The sequence below is a fragment of the Thalassophryne amazonica genome, chromosome 22 (assembly GCF_902500255.1).
Source record: "Thalassophryne amazonica chromosome 22, fThaAma1.1, whole genome shotgun sequence".
In the NCBI taxonomy this organism is placed as follows: domain Eukaryota; kingdom Metazoa; phylum Chordata; class Actinopteri; order Batrachoidiformes; family Batrachoididae; genus Thalassophryne; species Thalassophryne amazonica.
Window position 1 is genome coordinate 24,069,084 of NC_047124.1, and position 22,411 is coordinate 24,091,494.

General features: G+C 39.9%; 1 protein-coding gene across 1 annotated transcript in view; it reads right to left on the reverse strand.

The window, feature by feature from the left end:
• Positions 1 to 22,411, reverse strand: part of gsap (gamma-secretase activating protein) — a 61,288-nt gene that overhangs the window by 37,520 nt on the left and 1,357 nt on the right. Inside the window, exons 2-20 of the mRNA XM_034163967.1 lie at positions 19,777 to 19,859; positions 17,583 to 17,645; positions 17,424 to 17,493; positions 16,154 to 16,201; positions 15,983 to 16,071; positions 15,487 to 15,556; positions 15,142 to 15,191; positions 14,860 to 14,970; positions 14,728 to 14,784; positions 13,386 to 13,432; positions 11,907 to 11,992; positions 9,931 to 10,008; positions 9,728 to 9,814; positions 8,602 to 8,694; positions 8,251 to 8,416; positions 3,855 to 3,945; positions 3,165 to 3,234; positions 1,817 to 1,896; positions 1,665 to 1,745 (exon numbers count right to left, since the gene is read on the reverse strand). Coding sequence (XP_034019858.1) covers positions 1,665 to 1,745; positions 1,817 to 1,896; positions 3,165 to 3,234; positions 3,855 to 3,945; positions 8,251 to 8,416; positions 8,602 to 8,694; positions 9,728 to 9,814; positions 9,931 to 10,008; positions 11,907 to 11,992; positions 13,386 to 13,432; positions 14,728 to 14,784; positions 14,860 to 14,970; positions 15,142 to 15,191; positions 15,487 to 15,556; positions 15,983 to 16,071; positions 16,154 to 16,201; positions 17,424 to 17,493; positions 17,583 to 17,645; positions 19,777 to 19,859 — 1,520 coding nt within the window. The remainder of the gene's footprint in view (positions 1 to 1,664; positions 1,746 to 1,816; positions 1,897 to 3,164; positions 3,235 to 3,854; positions 3,946 to 8,250; positions 8,417 to 8,601; positions 8,695 to 9,727; positions 9,815 to 9,930; positions 10,009 to 11,906; positions 11,993 to 13,385; positions 13,433 to 14,727; positions 14,785 to 14,859; positions 14,971 to 15,141; positions 15,192 to 15,486; positions 15,557 to 15,982; positions 16,072 to 16,153; positions 16,202 to 17,423; positions 17,494 to 17,582; positions 17,646 to 19,776; positions 19,860 to 22,411) is intronic.

The window sequence follows — 22,411 nt, forward strand, 5'->3', positions numbered from 1 at the left end:
TTCTTTCTTGTTAGTTAATTTTTCTTTATTTTCAATTTCAGCTGCTTTCTATTAAAATTTATAAAATTATCCTCATTAAACTTACACTTAAAACTAACCTGGAGTCAAAACCAAAGCCACAATACACACACAACTAAGTCATCGTCAATATGTCTTGGACTTTATTTACATCAATCATTAAGAAATACAGTGCGGTGCAGCGAGCTAAATCTGTTTGGAGGACTAGGAGACGACTGAGGGAAGCCAGCAAGAATTTCAAAGGAATTACAGGCTTGTGTGGCCACTGTGCACAGTGCAACTTTTATCTCGTGCATTGTCAGTCATGCCTTCATGATGGAGTGGGACAGAGACTGACTTATGAGAAAAAAACAAAAAAAAACAAAAACAAAACTAGAGTGCCAATGGCTCAGTTAAAGCCCAATGCAAAAATGGCAGCCATTTGCAAACGAATCTACGCAAATAATTTTGGGATGGGAACAATGTCAATGGCCAATATTTTGCCCTTGTTAAATTTAAAGAAAAGTTATCAGACAGTTTTTGAGAGCATTGGGTCAAAATACCCAAATTGGCTGTTTTCTGCATAAAAATGGCCGCCATTTCCAAACGAACAATTTATCAATTTCAATTTATATAGCGCCATCTCACGACAAAGTCGCCCCAAGGTGCTTCACATAATTTATGACAACACAAAGTAATTTAAAATCAAAATGGCACAATAAAAAGGTAAAACAGTAGAATAAAAAGAAATTACAAAGCAAACATAAAAATAGAATCGAGTCTTGATTTAAAAGTTTCCACCGTGTCAGACTGCCTAATAACCTGCAGTTATTAGGCAGTCTGACAATCAATGATAACGAATCAATGACTATAATTTTTTGACATTAAATATGTCAACAACCCATATTATGCCCTTGACAAATAAGACAAAAGCTAGACAATTTTTGAGAAAATTGCCTTTAAGTGCTCAAAACAGATAGATAAATTTATTGTCATTATAAGTGCAACTAAATTTATGGCTATTTTCGGCATAAAAATGGCCGTCATTTCAAAATGAACGATTCTACAAATGTGACTGAGACAGGAACAATGTCAATGACCCATAGTACGCCCTTGCCAAATTAGAAAAAAGTTAGTTTTTGAGATGTCACAATGAACGGACAAAGACACCGATGACTACGATGGACGCTGCGCCACGACATCGGGTTAGCGCCCTATCGTCTGGTAACCCAAAAAAATGTACAATGTAGGGTCTAGTCTCCCCAAGTCCTTTCCTGCAAAGTGTAGCGTAAATTTCACATCTTTTGAAAGAGAACCTCTGTGATGCTCCATCGTGAAGCCATTTAACAGGCAACGCGACAGACAAAAGCTACACTTTGAAATGTTTCTCCAAATCGGAGCAACAGAAGCCTGTAATTCCTACATAGTTATGAGTGTCTTGGTGGCTTCCCTCACTCATCTTCATGCGAGATCACTCATTTTGGAAAAAAGCTTTCAAAATGATGAATTATTTGTATTACATTATATGATTTATATCATGTAGAGATTTGCTTAAAGAAAGTTGAAATGTGTAAGAGGTGCGAACGCCGCAAAAACGAACGCCGCTACAGGAACGCAAGAACATGTTTTTCTGTGCTTTTAAGTGAAACTGAAAGAGTTGCTGCTACCTTTCCTTTGAAGACAGGCTCAGGATGGAGCTCAGTGGTGCAGAACACACCAGGGACCTGCAGCAGGCACGCCGGTACCTCCTAGAAACACACACCAAAGAGTGAAGCGTCGGAGTTTGTGTGAGTGTGCGTGCACGTAGTGTGTGTGTTACCTTCATGTCAAACACGGAGGAGTAAGGCAAGACTTTATCCAGGCTCAGAGACTTTTCACGGCTTATTCTGTACAAAGAGGCTGTGAGAGAGCAAAACGGCAAACAGACTGTTTCACAGCGGTGCACAATTCTCTAATTACGGCGACGAGCCAAACTAAACTTTAAAATTCTGCTTTTAGACAAGCTCACCTCACTTTAAAGTAACATCATTGATGTTCAATGAAAGAAGCTGATAAACAAGCTTGTTTAAAGCTATGTGCAACTTCAACCACACGCGTATTGATGAGGTTAAGCTAGCACCTGCTCCTAATTCCCCCATCATGCATGCAATGATAAGATTGTCCCCTGGAACAATCCCAGATATATCCAGGTGGCAAATACTTCTACGGGATATACGACAAGCAAAAGCAAAGCTTGGTCTTTTAATCTGGTAGGTTAAAAAAAAATGATGGCATTTATTGGGTTTTAGTTGTGTTAATCTGGAGGCGATGGACTTGTTAAATTGTCCCAGACTTTGCCAAAGCCAATGAAATTTTAAGACACTGACAGATACAAGAAAAATTGTAACATAAGAATAATAACTCAAGGATCTTGCAGAATTCAAGATCCTCCATCTCCTTTGGCCTAAACTGTATAATACCTGTTTTAGGTGTTATATAAAACAAATAATGAATATTCATGAGTGCAATGGGAAGAATATTTCAAAAATGAAAACTGAAATGTTCCATTCAACAAGGCCCAGCGAATGAAAAAACATTTGTATTATATAATGTCTAAAACAGATCCCTGTCATTTCATATTTGATTAATTTATAATCAAGAGAAAAGGGACTTACATTTTGGTGTACGTCACTGATCCTTTGACATCAAGAGGTTCCAAACAGTCCAACATGAACTTTAAAATTAGCTCTCCAGTCCAATCCAAAATTATCAGTCAACTTCCAAAAACAATCCTGACTATGTAGTCCGTACTCAACGCCGTCCAAAAACAAACTCTGCCATGTTTGTTTTTTAAGATAAGTGCCATCACCGCTCGTGTGCACTTTGTGGTCACCGTGTGCAATAGCACAAAATGTATAGAACCAAAATTGCACTGTAAATGGATCACAATGGCAAACGGTACAAAGAATCCATATCACGTGGCATACAAACCACCAGTCAAATGACAAGGATCTATTTAGGCGTTATATAAACACATATATGTACTGTACTTTGTGTTTTCATCCGTCTCAAATGGGGGAGCAGACTCCTCCACTATCCCCTGTAATTAGACCCATGGATTAAAGAACGTCATGTCTATTAGCTATAATCTAAGAGGAAAAAGGGAATGAAACTCCAGAGCCACTGACCAAGGATGAACTCCTGGATCTGATCGAAGGATGCAAAGGCGTTCACGTTGTCACACAGCCATTCTGTAACCTAACAGCAGAGCAGACGGTTAAATTTTTTGGTTGTCTGACAAACGTGTGGCTTCTGACTGACTGATGCAATAACGTTTAAATGGTAGAAATATGATAAACTAACAAAGTCGTCCAATGTGATGTAATTGTTTTTGCAGCAGCGGAATCTAATTCTGTCGCCCCCCGGAGAGATGTTATATGCTAAAGTTTACATCCACGAACAGTGGGGGGGGATTCTGCAGAAAGAAAGGAAAGAACTCAATTTGTGTACTTAAAAAAAAAAACAAACAAAAAAAAACTGCTGGGATAAAACAAAACGCAATAATTAAGGCCAGCGCTTTTTGTGCAGCTGGTCCAAAGTCAATAAAACAACACAAAGGCGCTGTTTGGTGTCTGATTGCACATCTGTGGCTGCGCTAACAAACCTGGTGACTCTTAACCTCTAAATGGTAAATCGCATTACAGTTCTCAGAAGGTCTGTATTTATATCCGCAGACGTTTGTCTTCCAAATCAAATTATCTCCTTCGGTTGTCTGTCTTATCTGTCCCCGTGTCGTCACATCCTTCCATCTCATTACATTTGTTGTTGAAAAGGTCACGGTTGCTGTGCCACACGCGCACTGCTCGCTGTGTCTGTACCTTAAGCTCCAGTTTGGGCTCATTTCCCATGCAAACCAGCAGGCAGTGCAGGGCGGCCATGCGCCGGCGGTCCGCTTCACCACTCACACACCTGCTGAAAAACCACAACTTTAACGTGACAGATTATCAAATCAAATCAGTTTTATTTATATAGCGCCAAATCACAACAGTTGCCCCAAGGCGCTTTATATTGTAAGGCAAAGCCATACAATAATTACGGAAAAACCCCAACGGTCAAAACGACCCCCTGTGAGCAAGCACTTGGCGACAGTGGGAAGGAAAAACTCCCTTTTAACAGGAAGAAACCTCCAGCAGAACCAGGCTCAGGGAGGGGCAGTCTTCTGCTGGGACTGGTTGGGGCTGAGGCAGAGAACCAGGAAAAGACATGCTGTGGAAGAGAGCAGAGGTCAATCACTAATGATTAAATGCAGAGTGGTGCATACAGAGCAAAAAGAGAAAGAAACACTCAGTGCATCATGGGAACCCCCCAGCAGTCTAAGTCTATAGCAGCATAACTAAGGGATGGTTCAGGGTCACCTGATCCAGCCCTAACTATTAAGCTTTAGCAAAAAGGAAAGTTTTAAGCCTAATCTTAAAAGTAGAGAGGGTGTCTGTCTCCCTGATCTGAATTGGGAGCTGGTTCCAGAGGAGAGGAGCCTGAAAGCTGAAGGCTCTGCCTCCCATTCTACTCTTAAAAACCCTAGGAACTACAAGTAAGCCTGCAATCTGAGAGCAAAGCGCTCTATTGGGGTGATATGGTACTATGAGGTCCCTAAGATAAGATGGGACCTGATTTAAAACCTTATAAGTAAGAAGAAGAATTTTAAATTCTATTCTAGAATTAACAGGAAGCCAATGAAGAGAGGCCAATATGGGTGAGATATGCTCTCTCCTAGTCCCTGTCAGTACTCTAGCTGCAGCATTTTGAATGAACTGAAGGCTTTTCATGGAACTTTTAGGACAACCTGATAATGAATTACAATAGTCCAGCCTAGAGGAAATAAATGCATGAATTAGTTTTTCAGCATCACTCTGAGATGAGACCTTTCTAATTTTACAGATATTGCGCAAATGCAAAAAAGCAGTCCTACATATTTGTTTAATATGCGCATTGAATGACATATCCTGATCAAAAATGACTCCAAGATTTCTCACAGTATTACTAGAGGTCAGGGTAATGCCATCCAGAGTAAGGATCTGGTTAGACACCATGTTTCTAAGATTTGTGGGGCCACGTACAATAACTTCAGTTTTATCTGAGTTTAAAAGCAGGAAATTAGAGGTCATCCATGTTTTTATGTCTGTAAGACAATCCTGCAGTTTAGCTAATTGGTGTGTGTACTCTGGCTTCATGGATAGATAAAGCTGAGTATCATCTGCGTAACAATGAAAATTTAAGCAATGCTGTCAAATAATACTGCCTAAGGGAAGCATGTATAAAGTGAATAAAATTGGTCCTAGCACAGAACCTTGTGGAACTCCATAATTAACCTTAGTCTGTGAAGAAGATTCCCCATTTACATGAACAAATTGTAATCTATTAGATAAATATGATTCAAACCACCGCAGCGCAGTGCCTTTAATACCTATGGCATGCTCTAATCTCTGTAATAAAATTTTATGGTCAATAGTATCAAAAGCAGCACTGAGGTCTAACAGAACAAGCACAGAGATGAGTCCACTGTCCGAGGCCATAAGAAGATCATTTGTAACCTTCACTAATGCTGTTTCTGTACTATGATGAATTCTAAACCCTGACTGAAACTCTTCAAATAGACCATTCCTCTGCAGATCAGTTAGCTGTTTTACAACTACCCTTTCAAGAATTTGAGAGAAAAGGAAGGTTGGAGATTGGCCTATAATTAGCTAAGATAGCTGGGTCAAGTGATGGCTTTTTAAGTAATGGTTTAATTACTGCCACCTTAAAAGCCTGTGGTACATAGCCAACTAATAAAGACAGATTGATCATATTTAAGATTGAAGCATTAATTAATGGTAGGGCTGCCTTGAGCAGCCTGGTAGGAATGGGGTCTAATAGACATGTTGATGGTTTGGAGGAAGTAACTAATGAAAACAACAGACAGAACAATCAGAGAGAAAGTCTAACCAAATACCAGCATCACTGAAAGCAGCCAAAGAGAATGATGTGTCTTTGGGATGGTTATGAGTAATCTTTTCTCTAATAGTTAAAATTTTATTAGCAAAGAAAGTCATGAAGTCATTACTAGTTAAAGTTAAAGGAATACTCGGCTCAATAGAGCTCTGACTCTGTCAGCCTGGCTACATTGCTGAAAAGAAACCTGGGGTTCTTATTTTCTTCAATTAGTGATGAGTAGTAAGATGTCCTAGCTTTACGGAGGGCTTTTTTATAGAGCAACAGACTTTTTCCAGGCTAAGTGAAGATCTTCTAAATTAGTGAGACGCTATTTCCTCTCCAACTTACGGGTTATCTGCTTTAAGCTGCGAGTTTGTGAGTTATACGAGATAATCTCTCTCAGAGTTTAGGTAGCTACTCTGCCCTGTGTTGGTATATGGCATTGGAGAACATAAAGAAGGAATCATATCCTTAAACCTAGTTACAGCGCTTTCTGAAAGACTTCTAGTGTAATGAAACTTATTCCCCACTGCTGAGTAGTCCATCAGAGTAAATGTAAATGTTATTAAGAAATAATCAGACAGAAGGGGGTTTTCAGGGAATACTGTTAAGTCTTCAATTTCCATACCATAAGTCAGAACAATATCTAAGGTATGATTAAAGTGGTGGGTGGACTCATTTACATTTTGAGCAAAGCCAATCGAGTCTAACAATAGATTACATGCAGTGTTGAGGCTGTCATTCTCAGCATCTGTGTGGATGTTAAAATCGGCCACTATAATTATCTTATCTGAGCTAAGCACTAAGTTAGACAAAAGGTCCGAAAAGTCAGAGAAACTCACAGTAACGACCAGGTGGACGATAGATAAATAAAACTGGTTTTTGGGACTTCCAATTTGGATGGACAAGACTAAGAGACAAGCTTTCAAATGAATTAAAGCTCTGTCTGGGTTTTTGATTAATTAATAAGCTGGAGTGGAAGATTGCTGCTAATCCTCCGCCTCGGCCCGTGCTACGAGCGTTCTGGCAGTTAGTGTGACTCGGGGGTGTTGACTCATTTAAACTAACATTCATCCTGCTGTAACCAGGTTTCTGTAAGGCAGAATAAATCAATATGTTGATCAGTTATTATATCATTTGCTAACAGGGACTTAGAAGAGAGAGACCTAATGTTTAATAGACCACATTTAACTGTTTTAGTCTGTGGTGCAGTTGAAGGTGCTATATTATTTTCTCTTTTTGAATTTTTATACTTAAATAGATTTTTACTGGTTGGTGGTGGTCTGGGAGCAGGCACCGTCTCTACGGGGATGGGGTAATGAGGGGATGGCAGGGGGAGAGAAGCTGCTAATAATGTTGGCTGTTATTTTTCATCGCAAAACGGGAAATCTGAGTAAAAACTTAAAACTCTTTAGCCTCCATGATTACACCCACCAAGGCCGTCAGATCGTTAGCACCTCATTTACAAGTTTAATGAGTGGAGGATTCCTCATTTGATTTTCAGGATGGTGTCATTTTCTGCACCGAAAACCAGTTAGAACGCATCCCAGATCTGTTGATCTTTACCAAGCTGTGTGTTATGTGATGTATGTCAGCTTGATAATCAAACAGTGCGCTAACTGCAATGCGTTATGATACAACCCACTAGCAAATTAATTTCTGTCATTTCCCATTTTGAACATATAGGAATATGCATCACTAACTTAACTGTATCCCAGCATTTCTACTGAACCCCACTAGGTGGCAGCATAGGATCGCATGCCTACTCAAAATACTATTCAATGTTACCCAATAATCTGTCAATAACTCGTGATTATATAAGATACACCAAATTGTAATCACTTCATCTTCATATTAATGTTCACCATTGAGTAACATTTGACATTCTTATGTGCATTTGTTTGCGAGTTATTGCTTAAATATCTTGCTGAATTTACTAACTCAATCACATTTTGGGGTCGAAGCCCTGTTTGCTTTATCCACACAAAAAAATGTGAGATGAGCAAGAATGTATACAAAGGCAAATGGTCATTTAAAAAAAAAAAAGATTGTCAATTTCTCAAAAATTCAACAGACCTTGATAAAACCTGAAATTTTATCCATGTCTACATCAACCTTTAGATCTGTTTAAGTGAAATACACATTAAATAAGGGCAATTATGTCATGTCAGTGAATCTGCTGTTAGAATTATGCAATAAAGTTCAACCCAAAGCCAAATTCCAGGATTTGTTGACCATATAGAAGGGATGCACTTTCCAAAACTCCTTTTCCATCCTATAGCAAATTATACAATTGTTCACCTTGATGGTGCGTCTGTTCGTAGAATCCTCAAAAGGAAGGAAGCGCTGAAATCAGCACTGTAGACCTTCCCACTGGACAGGTCCAACAAACTGGGACTGGATTCGTTCTCAGACAAAACTGTGACGTCAGCTGACCGACACTGAAGACCCAAATCCACATCACAACCTGCAGTTCAATTCAGAGGCAAGCATAAAAGCAAAGGAACAGGAACGAGAATTAACATGGAGACATGATGTTTGCATGAACACTACACATTAAAATGCTGAGGCAGAAGAAAAGAGATATACTGCAGTGGAAGTGGATGAAGAAAAAAAAAGTCAACTTGATCTGTGAGGAGGTGAAAGGTTTACCGGAGAGAAAAAGGGAGTGACAGAGCATCTCCTGCTGTCTGGTGTTGATGCAGTGGAGGAAACAACCTGCTAGATAGACCAGAACGTAGTAACCTACAAATAAGGGGGTGGAAAAGAACACTAAGAAAGTAGTTCAAACATGAACACACACAAAAATAATACACATATATATATATACATACATATACATATAAAATCAGTTTTGGGCACAGTTCAGCTAACATTTTCATTAGTTGATTAGCTTTTGAGCTAACTTTGAAAATAATTATAGAAATAATAAATTTAGCTAACATTTTGCTTGAATAAAGCATAATGGTCAAAAATATCTTTAAACCCAAAAATCACATTTGGAAGTGAAAGTAACATCGCGTGAAGTTCAAACATGAACACAAAATTATGCATATCAGCGTTGGCCACAGTTCATCTTATCAGCTAACAGCTATTTAGCAAAGCTAATATTTTTGTTAATGGATTAGATGCTCAGCTAACTAAAAACCATTAGTGGACCAATTAGCTTCCGCTAAATTCAGCTAACATTTTTGTCAAAGTTTAACTGTCAGAAACTTCTGCAAACCTAAAAGTCATATGCTTGGAAATGAAAGTGACACACTGCGTGAAGGCAACAAGCAGCACCTCAAAGAGATGGAGGAGAATTAATACATTAGACTATTAAAATTATTTAACATGTATTTTTTTTGTTATTTGTTGTTTAATATTAATATTTTCTACACTGTGAATAATCTGTATGTTGAATGTAAACTGCTGTTTAATTTCACTTGTTCATTTAATTACTACTGTACATCTGGATCCTGATCTGATCGCGGCATGCTAAACCGTTTCTGAAACCCCCATGTTTACATTTCAATTTAGAATGTAATCTCTAATGTAATCTCTATAGGTCAGTTTTCAGTGGGTTATCACAAAAAAACAAAACAAAAAAAACAAGCCAAAGCTCAATTCATATCGTAAAAGTTAGTAGTTAGCAGTAGCTATAGCTAAAATGTAAGGTTAGCGTCAACATTAACTTTCCAGTTAGCGGGTTAGCAGTCATCATAGCTAACTTTTAGCTTAGCTGCGCCCACCCCTGATTATAAATGTGGTGTTGTGGGCATTATTTCTGTGCAACCTATGGGAATGAAGAGTGGAAGGTGCCACGTGACATTCTCTGGCAACTGCTCAGCGTCCAAACCCACTCTGAACTTTTTGCTGCAACCTGTCAAAAACAGTGTGGAAAAATCTAAATTAAAGTTTCAAAACTTCACTTATATGCTCAATAAATAGTCTCAAGTTTGGTACATTGTAAACTTTGAAGAGACAAACAGTAGATACCTCTGTGAACCAAAACCACAGTGTAGGTCACTTCCTCTTTATTACCAAGTGTTTGGCTCCAGCACACGCACATGGTTCCTAAAAAGAAAAACACCACATCCAGTTTTGGATTTCAGGTCCCTTTTATCAACGTGCACATCTGTATTCATCGTGATATATTCATTGTAACTGACTATCGTCAATCTCTGGAATCACATTCATTTCATTTTCACAGGATCACTCAAAAAAACAAAAAATCTATCCATTTCCAGTCTGATTTAAGTAACTTAATCACTTAAAATTTGTAAACGTTCAATTATGAAGCATCTTTCTGGGGAAAATTTATTATAATCCATTAATGGGTACATTGCATTAGCTAATCAATGTGAGTGTTAACAGCTCTGCCAAAGAGATTAAGGTTTCATCTGTGTTTCTTTGCATGTTAATTAAAAAGGCTAATAACCAAATTATGTGAGAATATTTGCAATATCCTGGGGTAGAACACATTAAAGGTGCCATAAGATGTAACATTTGCGCTGAACTATAGGACCTAAACAAAGCTTCCCTCAGCCACTACTCCTCAACCCTCCCTCCTCTGCATTTACCAGAATGAACAGCAGGTGGAGCATATTAACAGATCTAACAGATCTCGATGTAAGAAAAGCCAGACATATGTGGATCCTCGTCTGACCATGTTCTCTGTCCCCGTCATTTTTATTCTGATTTTTTTTAAAACTGTATTTCTGGAAATAATGTCACAATGACTGTCCACCACCTTGAAAAAAAAAAAGCTACAGCTATACAGTGAATCTTGACAACTTTATACATGTTGAGGGGAAATGGTTTCTCAGGGCAGGACTTGCATGCTAAATGGCTGCACTAAATGTGCATGTACAGCCAGCCTGAAGATAAACTTGAAATGTTAAAGCTCAGGGAGCGCTGCGCCATTTTCTGTACCACAAGAAATAAAACCACTACATAATTACATAGAAAATACACTAAACAAAAATATAACACTTTTGTTTTTGCTCCCATTTTTCATGAGCTGAACTCGGAGCTCTAAAACATTTTCTATATACACGTAAGACCTATTTCTCTCAAATATTGTTCACAAATCTGTCTAAATCTATGTTAGTGAGCACTTCTTTGCTGAGATAACCCATCCCACCTCACAGGTGGGACACATCAAGATGCTGATTAGACAGCATGATTATTGCACAGGTGTGCCTTAGGTTGGCCACAATAATGGGCTAAGAACTCCCTCCCTTTCCTGAGGCACCTGACAGTTTGCCATAAGCGCTTTGAGGCTGACCGAAAGTAATTTTCCATGACCTCTTCAAACTCTTCCCATTCCTGAGTTTTTGCTTCAGCCACCACTGAGGCTGCAGTCCTTCTGTACCCCATTTGCTGATTCCAGAGACCTGTGCTCTCCTTCAGTCTGACGGCTTCCCTTACTGCTAAAGTCCACCAGCGGGTTCTTGGGTTGCCACCACAACAAGCACCAACAACCTTCTGGCCACACCTCAAAGTAGCTGCTTCAGCAGTGGAGGCCTTGAACATGACCACTCTGCCTCCACCTCCCCGACCTCCCTCGGGATCTGGGAAAAGTTCCTTCAAATGTGTGAGTTGAAGGCCAGCTGGACAAAAAGGCATTTAAAATACTTTCAAATACACAGTTTTAACTTTGGCTTGTTGTGCTTTGGCAGAGGTGTGCACTCTACTGATGCTATTCCTTGTTTTAAATTAAACTTCCAGTCGTTATGTTTGACGATGTTTGAGATCACACAGTCCCAGTGCACATTTGATTTTTTTACTGTGTTGCTCACAACATGAACACTCTGTTTTCATTATCAGATTGAGAAAAAGCTTCAGATTTATAGCTTTGGACTTACTTTCTGCTTCACGGACAAAGAAATAAAACACAAACAAGTAATTAGTCATGCAACTGGAATGCCAGTTCACATCTGTTTAGCACATCTGTTTAGTGTGTGTGTTACCTATACTGTTGGTGAACACTTCCATCCTGACGTGTTCCTGCTCTGGTCTCTCCGTGTGGTAATGATCAAAACCCAGATTGACAAACCTATTGGAAAGAAAGCATCAGTCAGAACTAGAAGAGCACTCAGACAGTCCGAACCTCCGCCAAGATCCAAAGGTACTTTGTTTCTATCTCTCTTGACATTGCCTTTATCTCTTTCTTTTTCATTGACCTCTTTGTCCTGATCACTCAGTTTTGATCCTGAAAACTGATCCACATTGCTGGTGTTTAAATCCAGACTGAGAACCTTTAATCCTGATCACTGTTCTCTCATCCTCATCTTTCTTCCCTTTGATTCTTATTGCTAGTCTTTGCCCTTGATCACCAAATTTTGATCCTGATTGCTTTACTTTGATCTATTTATTTATTTTTAAGCCTTTGGGGATGCCACAATGGATCAGGTAGAGATCTTGATTTGGATTACGGTGATGCCCTTCCTGACAAAACTCTAGTTCTGTGTTGGTAAACACATGCATAGCTTGTGGTTTTCCAAAGTGTTCTCTCAGCCAATTACGAAACAGGATTAACACTGCTTGTCTTCTGGAATCTAGTGGAAGAAGGCTGGCATCTTAAACTGTTTCCTGAAAATGTCCTGATGTGTGATTCTGATCATCAATCCCAATTACAGGATCAAAGGAATCAGGATCAGAAATCAAAGATCAGGATCAAAAGGTAATGTGTCAAGAACATCATGTTTTCATCCCAGCTTGTCTCTGCTAACAAGTGGGATCAAAAATCCAGGACAGGATCTGCCCCTTGATGTGGTTCCAGCTCAAAATGCTCTTTATCGACCCAAGACCTTTCTATGGAATCTGTTCATGTTATTTGGGGAAAGCTTGCTGACAACCAGAGAGACAAGCGGCAATGAAATAATAACCTCTTTGGTGGCGGTAACTAAATCAGAGCGACCAGTGAGTGTTCTGTCTCAGTCAGCAGAAAATCTAAAAGATCCTGCAGCTGCATCCTGATTTGGATGCACTTCAAAAATCAAATCAAGTTGTTCAAAATCTTGCTGTCAGGCTGCTGACTAGTACTGAAAAAAGGGGAACACATTACTGGCTTCAGAATTCAAGTACACAGTCTGCCGTTTACCTATAAAGTAGTTCATAGTCTAGTTCCACCCCACATCCCAGACCGCCTAAGCTGAGGAACCATCTCAGATCACCTGAGATGAGCCTTTTATTTGTTCCTCTTGAGACTGGAGCAGAAATATGACCGAACCTTCCGCGTTTTGGCATATTAACATCTGTTAAGAACTTCACATCCACCACCCACCTCATAACAATAAGTAAAGCTACAATGATCATAATGTTTCAGAACATTTCAACTTCTGAAACTAAAGTGTGAGTACTATGCCACAGTTCAGTTTTATGTTTTACTGTAACATAAAATAAAATACACAACTCCGTACACATCGTGCTAGCAGCTGTTTTCTTACTTTACTGTCTTGAAAAGATTAGCAGGCAGCTCTATTGAGAGCTCCATCTGTTGGAGAGACACATTAAGAACACAAAGATAGAGGTTGTCAGGTGAAGGCACAGTAATATACAGTAAAATAATATTCTTCTAGGACATGCAAAAAAAAAAAGCTTGTTAAAGCCACAGTGTGTAAGATTTTGGGGTGCCTCTAGGGCAGAAAATGAAAATAGCATTCATAACCATCTGATCACCTGTAACAACAAAATCAGTGTTTTTTGTAATTTTAGAATGAACACTTTGTAACTATGTGGGCATGGGGCCCCTCGTGGAGGCCACCATGTTGATACAGTTGCACAAATGTCAAAATCTGACCCCTCATCTGCGTCGTAACGCCTGGCTACTAGATCCGTAAGGGGATTGCCTGTTGGGGTGAAATATGGTGGGGACATTGTGTGTTTCTACGGGCGCTACAATAACCATGAAGGCCCAACAGGAACCCTGAACACAAGATGGCTAACAGGGTTCTGGTGAAACAATAAATCCTCAACAGCAGGTCAGGTGGAGTGATGGCTCGTAACCCAAGGACTCTCAAGGTGGATGAAGGTTGTTTAATGTGGGCATGTCGTTGCATGCCAACAAACATAGGTCATTGACAGATCCTCAGAACCCCAATTGTCTGGGATTTCCCAGCCATCGTACCAGGCTAAGGATCTGTCAAAGACCGTGTGTTTGTTGGCATGCAACACTCCCATATTAAACAAACCAACCAACGCAGAGGCATCTCTAGATGGACCCTGGATGTAGCTATCCTATCTGGGACTCAAAGAGACCATCTTCCTTGGCACAGAGGGATTGCCACAACAATGACAACTCTGTATTCTTTTAGTCATAGTTGAACGGTACCCGGATGATCAACTACCTTCATAGTGTGCAAATGAACTGCGCTAACTCATGATGCAACTGGAACCTAGTAACCGAAGAACACGTTAAACAAACCCACATAAGCATCTCTAATTCGACCCTGGATGTAGATATCCCATCTCAGCATCAACCAAGACAGTTGCCCAAAAGGGTAACTTTCAAATTTTGCAGTGAGGCTGGAAAATTGAAGAAAAACAGGAATCATGGTTGGGCTCCTATACACTATCTACTAGTTGCTAGAGTGGGCTAACAAGTTTGAGAATCCTCATTTTTGAGAAATGAAGAATTGTGCATATTGCTTACCACAAGAGAAGCCAAGGGAGAATGAATAGCTATCGCCAAAGAAGCAAAACCTGAAGGTGTAATGCAATCTGGAACCTCACTACTAGGTGACACTAAATCCTACACACTAGCAGTAATTAAGATATAACAGGACATACCATAGTTTCACAGTTGTGGTTGGGGTAAAACTGAACACATCGCAGCAAGTACTTGTCCTGTCAAAGACGAAGTGGTTTATTAATGTGTAGCCATGTGCGGTTACGTGCATTTTTACATTTAAAGCGTCATACCCTGTGCGTGAGGTAGTAGAGTCTCTGCGCGTGTCCGTCCCACTGAACCCAGCTGAAGTCCTCCACGACTCTCTCCACTGCTTTGGTCAAACGATCTGGATTCACCATCACCTGATTCGAGCACAAAATGCCTTCATATTCACTTTTTAATTCCGTAAAACTGTTGAAGCTAGTTAGTAAACAAACATCTGCACTCCTGGGCGGACCTCGCAATGCTGAAGAAATGACAAAAATCAAACAAGGTGTCGTTTGGCAATGTAGAAGACAGAAAGTGCAACCTACCACTCTGTAACCCTCCTGTTTGGTCAGCAGAACATGATAATGATCCACATCTGCGAAAAATACAAAGAAAAACTGACGGCTTTTGTGGAGAATGTCTTAGCGAGGTCAAACTTTTACGTACAGTGAGGAGTTTCAACAACGGAAACGGAAAGGTAACACGAGACTGATGGGAAAGCAATGGTCACAAAACATGACTAAAGCGTAAAAAAAAAATTTCCCAACAGCTTATGGACCCACTAACTCACAAGTTCACCTATAAACTTGGGGGGGTCATTGAGTAATGAGACCTCCTGAGACATAGCAAGGACAGACTTAAGGAAAAATATAAAAACGGTTTCAACTCACATCCATCATCAGTCAGCAGCAGCAGGTGGCTCTCCAGGATGGATCTCCTGTCAGTTTGTGGGTAGAGGAACTAAAGAGTTCAACAGGACAAAGAGAATACGAAGTCGGGACCGACCGGAGAAATTAATGTGCACATTTCATATTCACTGCCGCTTCATTCTGGGCAAACTGTCAAATTTGTCCTCTGGCGAAACGCTGAGCAGCCAGCCGTAACAACCGCAAGTGCTCGTTACAGACTTTTACATTATAAGCTGTATTACGACAACACTCCAGCGCCACTGCCGCCGCGCCTAATTGTGTTTACCAAATGAATAAAACAGAGTCGGCTGGCTTTATATTTCACACTCAAAACTGGAAAGTTGCATTAAACAAAACACTCAAACAGCTGAAGGAAAAAGGCAGCAAGATGCATAAATATTTAATTGTGCCGAGAAAAGGTGTAAGATTTGATCTTGCATAACTTAAAAAAAAAACTGTCAGACACGACACACGTTACCTGCACTCGGACTCTGCAGTCGACTGCTTTGAGAACTTTGGTGTTGTTGATGGGATGGATCTCAATTAGGAGAGTTAGACACTTGGATACTGCAAGCAAGGAAGATTTTTTAATACCAACAAAGTGCATTAAAAAGGAGAAGGGAACGAGCATAAATCCACAGTGTGTTACTTGGTTTGAGTCGTTCTTCCTCTCTCGTGTTTCGTGCCAAACTGACAGCTGGGGGAAGACGAAATGTAATTTAATTAGTTTGTGTTTGTATATAGCTGGAATGATACATCGTGTATCGTAATAACTGTATTGTGATGCCTGTATGGAATCGTTTTGTTGAAATGAGTATTGTGACACCACAAAAAGTCAACGACTGCATGGATGAAATAATGACTTCTTGCAGAAGAGTTATAAAGTATTCATAAAAATATACAAATAGGAAACATAACAGTTTATGCTTTGGAATAATTTGTTTCCTCAAAGTTAAATATTCAGCACAGGTTAGTTTGAACAGTAATGTACCTGGAGATTAAGTCTCACCTTTTTCTGTATCATCAGTGCTTTAATTTGGGTTTTTGTGCATTGCGGTGGAGTTATTTTTATTATTGCCATTTATTCTTTCACTATTAGAGTTTATTTTGTTTAGTGCATTGATTCAGTATTGTTAACAACAAATGTGTGTTTCAATTTTGGTCTGAATTGTGCCCACAGCATCAATGACTAAAGCCTACTGAATCTTGCGAAGGGTTTCTGCTTGGGTATCAGCAAGCTTTTGGCAAAATTTGATGCAATGCCTTTGCTCAAGTTGTTCCATAATGAGAATCTGACAGCTGCTCAGTACACGTGTAGTGCAGCAGATAACAGAATATTTGCAGAGGAATCCTGCAAATGGCAATAGAAGCACCAAACTCGGCACAAATACTCTTGGGATATTACTCTTGAAAAAAAAAAAAAAAAATTGATTGGCCACTTGAATTTTCAATAGGCAGCCAGGTAGGGGTCAACTGAACAATTACACTGGGGTCAGTCAAAATTTAAAAATGTTCAAATCATATTGAAAACTACACCACATTATTTGTCTGATCACAAAGATTCCAAAAAGGTATAGTTTGGACTATCTGTGACTGAATGTTCTGGAGTTATGGGGTAAAAACAGCAAAATGGTGACAAAGGTCACTTTCAGTTTGTACAGGGGTCAAAAGTTAAAGTTGCTCCAATTTTGGTAAAAAGTGGTGCAAATTATTGGTTGAGTTAATAGTGGTTTAAAAAGAAATAGTTTGCACCATGACATGCTTAGTTATGTTACAGGGTTACATATGTCACATATCATAGAATCCAATGGACTTCAACCTTGTTTGACCGTTACTTTTGGAGACAAAACATTCAACACAGGCAAAACTATTCCATTTATTAATATCACATACATATACACACACACATACAGTCAGACCTAGGAGTGTCTCCTCTTTGTTCAGGGAGCAGCTGCTGACGTGCACCTCCTTATCAAACGTGTACAGGAGCTATTGAAGAGAACGCACAAACACATGGTGACACGTGCAGCAATACGGGTGTGCAAAAAAAAAAAAAATCCCAAAACACACCAACACACACCATACCTTGTTGTATTTCGTTTGGAGTCAAATTTCCCGATCCTGGTGGTCCCTGTTGCTCCCTTTTGGAAAAAAACAAAAAAAGTCAACTCTTCCTCATATTCATAAATGAGTAATTACATCCGTTTTAATATATTCTGATGAATAATTTCCTACTGGAGTTTTCCGCCACATTCATATGTGTGGAACGTCATACAGGACCTCTTCATTACTCGGCTGAACTAACCGATTATCCTGACTAGACTTTCTTCACTTCAAACTCGCGTTTCGTCATCTTTTTTTTGGTTCCAAAAGATTCAGCATAAAGTCTATGTTAAAACCTACAGGAAGCACTCATGCATAAAATTGTGCCCTTTGCAGTAAAAACAAAAAAAAATTCCTCTCTGTAGGCTGCATATGGTCTCTACCCACTTATATTCAGAGAGGAATTCATTGATTAAATTTAATGCTTCAGAGACTGGCACGGTTCAGCACACATAATTTAAGTTCAAATTCTCACAATTCACAAAGTCCAACTTTCTACAGATTTGCAGACTCAATTACAAAGTTTGCACAAAATCAGCTGCAAGGAAAACAATTTTCCATCTAATAGTAACTACGTGATCATAAACGGCGTAAACATGAGAAAAGACATTTGCTTTTTTTGCTCATTATAGGTGCATTATACAGTCGTTTTAACGGACAGCATGGTGATGTTATACCCAGCGTGTGGTCCTTAAAGAGGAAATAGGAGCAAACAGCTCGGTTGATGGAGCAGGTTGAGCATCAACATGACAATCGATGTATCTGATCCCTGAACGAAACACTCAACCCCAACGGGTAGAGCAAGAGTCAGTTTACTGGGGGAGATTGTCATAATTTACCATCTGAACTGCCACAAACTCGATTTTGCCGGTTCCTGGACAATTTGCCCAAAAAGTGCCCCACCTACCAGGTAGGTGTGACACCGTTAAACACTGCCATGATGATGCTAGTACAGTGACCTCAGCTAGACCCTGACAAAATTTCAACAAATATCACGAATTCTCAATAAGAAAATCTCACTAATGCGTTATGATGCCAATATGACAGCCGTCATGTGTAAAGACGGGCTGGTTCCCGGAACATGGTTCCTGGATTTTATGGCAGCGTGCTGTCCAAATGGTCAGTGCACTTGCTTTCAAAACAGGAAGTTCCCGATTCAAGACAACCATGACTTTACACATAATGTGAAGTTGCGTTAGGAACAACAAGCATAAAATTTGTGCCAAATCAACATGCAAATCCATATTAGTAGCAACCCCGAGCAAATCGGGATTACATGGTTCTGTCATTTCGACTTGGGTGCATGTAGCTTTGGGCTATTTTGGTGCAGATTTTATTCACCTTGGATTACTTTTGGATTGGGTCACCATTTTTTAGAAATTAACATATTCACTTCAAAGTCTGGATGTCTACAGTTAAATTATAACTTTGTTCCAAACTTTATTATGCATTATTTGGCCATTAATCATCATGACGTGGCAAGAAATTAAGACAGCTTTTCTTGATTGTTATGTAGTTTATGGATGAAAATACAATGTGCTTGTTGCTTTAGATGGACAGGAGCTGTAAATATAATTAAGTGTTTTAAAATTTGGTACATTATTTATTTATAACACAAACACTTTAGATTTGACTTGCTGTTACCATTCTTAGTGTTTCACACAGCCCAAACAAGTGGCGTACCAAGTAGTATGACAATTCATATTACTCCTTATTCCAAAGCGGGGACTTTCAGTTTGAGAGCATGATTTCTTAAATTTATACATTCTTTAAAACACAGAATGCCTCTTATTCATATCCCTTCTTGTTCCACAGTGGTTGGCATTCAGCATAATGGTGCCTTACTGCCACCTTCTGCCTCGTTCAGTATACAAAGCAGCTTTTTACGTATGCAGGCAGTGCCATCTTGTGTTTACAGCTTACAATGCTGTATTTTTTCCACACATAAGTGGCTTCTGAATATAATTCAGAGGACTTTCTAAACAGAAAATGTGACTTATAGTCTGGAAAAGCAATCTGTTAAGAGCAGAGGATTTTGAAGTACACAGTCAAACAGCTGTAGTACTCCGTATTTGTCCCCCCCCAAAAAAATGTTACTGTAAACAACATTATGCACAATTTGACCCTTTTAACATAAGTGACACATTTGTGCGATGACTGTGGACTTACTTTCCAAGAGTACAGGATGCTCCCATCTTGCTCAATGTTCAGGATGCGAGTGTCCAATGCTCCAATGCATTCTGTAAATAAAACTACATATCTTACAAAGCAGCATTTTGCAACAGTGTATTTTTTTTTTTAGACATTTCTTCTGTATATCAAGCACCAGTGTAATTGTAGGTAAATGCACGACATGCAGTGATTATTATATTTTCTATTTTATGCATGTGTACCTTGAACTCTCATCTGATAGTTTATTAGCTGCATGTCACTTGAAATGTGCACTGATGCTTAAGCCTTCTGGTTCCCCCACCCTGCACCTATACGCATACTGAAAGTGCACACAGCGGAACCTCCGGCTATAAATAATTTATTGAATGTCAGAAGACTGTTTTTATTAAATGCAAGATGCCAAAGCTGTCACAGGTGCAGAGCCAGGTGGTTTTAAGGAATTTTGCAAAAATGGGTGCATAATGTCATTTCTAGTCAGTTTTTTTTTCTATTGCCTTTTTTTTTTGCTCCATATCTGCAGTCTATAAATTTGACATTTACTCAGCAACTGTATTATTTAACAAGCAGTGTCACCTAGTGGTCAAAAACACATGATTTTAAGGACATCATCTTCCATTCACTCGCTCATCTTCAACCGCTTATTCCAGTTAAGGCTCACGGGGGCTGGAGCCTATCCCAGCAGACAAAGGATGTGAGGCGGGTACACCCTGGACAGGACGTCAGTCTGTCACAGGGTCACATACAGACAAACACCTACGGACAATTTAAAGTTTCCAATCCACCTAAAACCTGCATGTCTTTCGATGTGGGAGGAAGCCGGAGCACCCAAAGGCAACCCACACAAACACGGGGAGAACATGAAAATGCCACACAGAAAGCCCACAGGTGGGAATCGATCCCATGACCTTCTTGCTGTGAGGCAACAGTGCTAACCACTAAGCCACCGTGCTGACTTCTGTTCTGCCGACTGCAGCTTTTAAATATGAAATTCACAAACTGATGTGGTTGCATATTCCTGAACTGTCCAGCAGGTGTCAGTGTTCAGCATGCCCTCCTTTTGATACAGAGTCTGGAACAACGTTTCAAAACACCAGTGTTGCAAAGGTTTTGAATCGTGAAACTGTTTCACATTTCAGAACCTGCCAAAATGGTACCATCACGATTTTGCACGACTGACAAAATGTTATGGTTTCACCCCAGACACGTGTTCTATCGGTTCTTTGCTTTCAGTTTTCCATTCCCATTCTGTTGCATTATTTGTACCATATTTAACCACAGAGTGGGTGTATTTTCTCATGGCGGTACCTAGTTTAACTTGTTAGAGTTGAATATCATCTAATCACTTCACCCTTATGTGATCTTTTAACTTGGCGACTTACAAGATGATAGCGTTTACTGTTTTTGAGTTACTGTCTACAGAATCAGGTGGCACGGTAGCTTAGTGCTTAGCACTGTTGCCTTGCAGCAGGAAGGTCACGTGATGGATTCCCACCTGTGGGCTTCCTGGTTTGAGATGAACAAACTAGAGGTGGGCGGATTGATCCTAATATCGATAATAACGATACCAACGCTGGTACTGATGTTTAACGATCCTCGTGTAAAGATCGATACTCAAGCTTTTTTTTCTCTCCCGCACGCACTGACTGCTGCGCACGCAGATTCATCAAAGTCTACTCTGTAAGAGCAGCGCACCCCCCCCCCCCCCAAATGGTCTTTTGTTGTTGCGCCGTCACGTGATTCAGCGGCGCCAGCCAATTTTGTTGTGGTGTGTTAATTTTGTTGTATTGTGGTTTGTCAGCACTCTACCTCAGGAGATTTTGTTTTAAGTTGTGTTGAGTGATTTATTTATTTTTTTTTTAAACAAAAATGTTGATTGTGATAATGTGCTCTGACAATACTGTTGAAGTACAGAAAGTTACATTGTGTGTTTGTGGACTTAGAAAAAGCTTATGATAGGGTGCCAAGAGAAGAGTTGTGGTACTGTATGAGGAAGTCTGGAGTGGCAGAGAAGTATGTTAGGGTAGTGCAGGACATGTACAAGAATAGTGTGACAGCGGTGAGATGTGCAGTCGGAATGACAGACTCATTCAAGGTGGAGGTGGGATTACACCAAGGATCAGCTCTGAGTCCTTTTTTGTTTGCAGTGGTGATGGACAGGTTGACGGAAGAGATCAGACAGGAGTCCCATGGACTATGATGTTTGCAGATGACATTGTGATCTGTAGTGAGAGTAGAGAGCAAGCTGAGTCTAGTCTGGAGCGGTGGAGATATGCTTTGGAGAGAAGGGGAATGAAAGTTAGTAGAAGCAAGACTGAGTACATGTGTGTAAATGGGAGGGAGCCCAGTGGAATAGTGCAGTTACAAGGAGCAGAAGTGGTAAAAGTAGATGAGTTTAAATATTTGGGGTCAACTGTTCAAAGTAATGGAGAGTGTGGTAGAGAGGAGAAAAAGAGAGTGCAGGCAGGGTGGAGTGGGTGGAGAAAGGTGGCAGGAGTGATTTGTGACCAAAGAATATCAGCAAGAGTGAAGGGGAAAGTTTACAAAACAGTAGTGAGACCAGCTATGTTGTATGGTTTAGAGACAGTGGCACTAACAAAAAGGCAGGAGGCAGAGCTGGAGGTGGCAGAGCTGA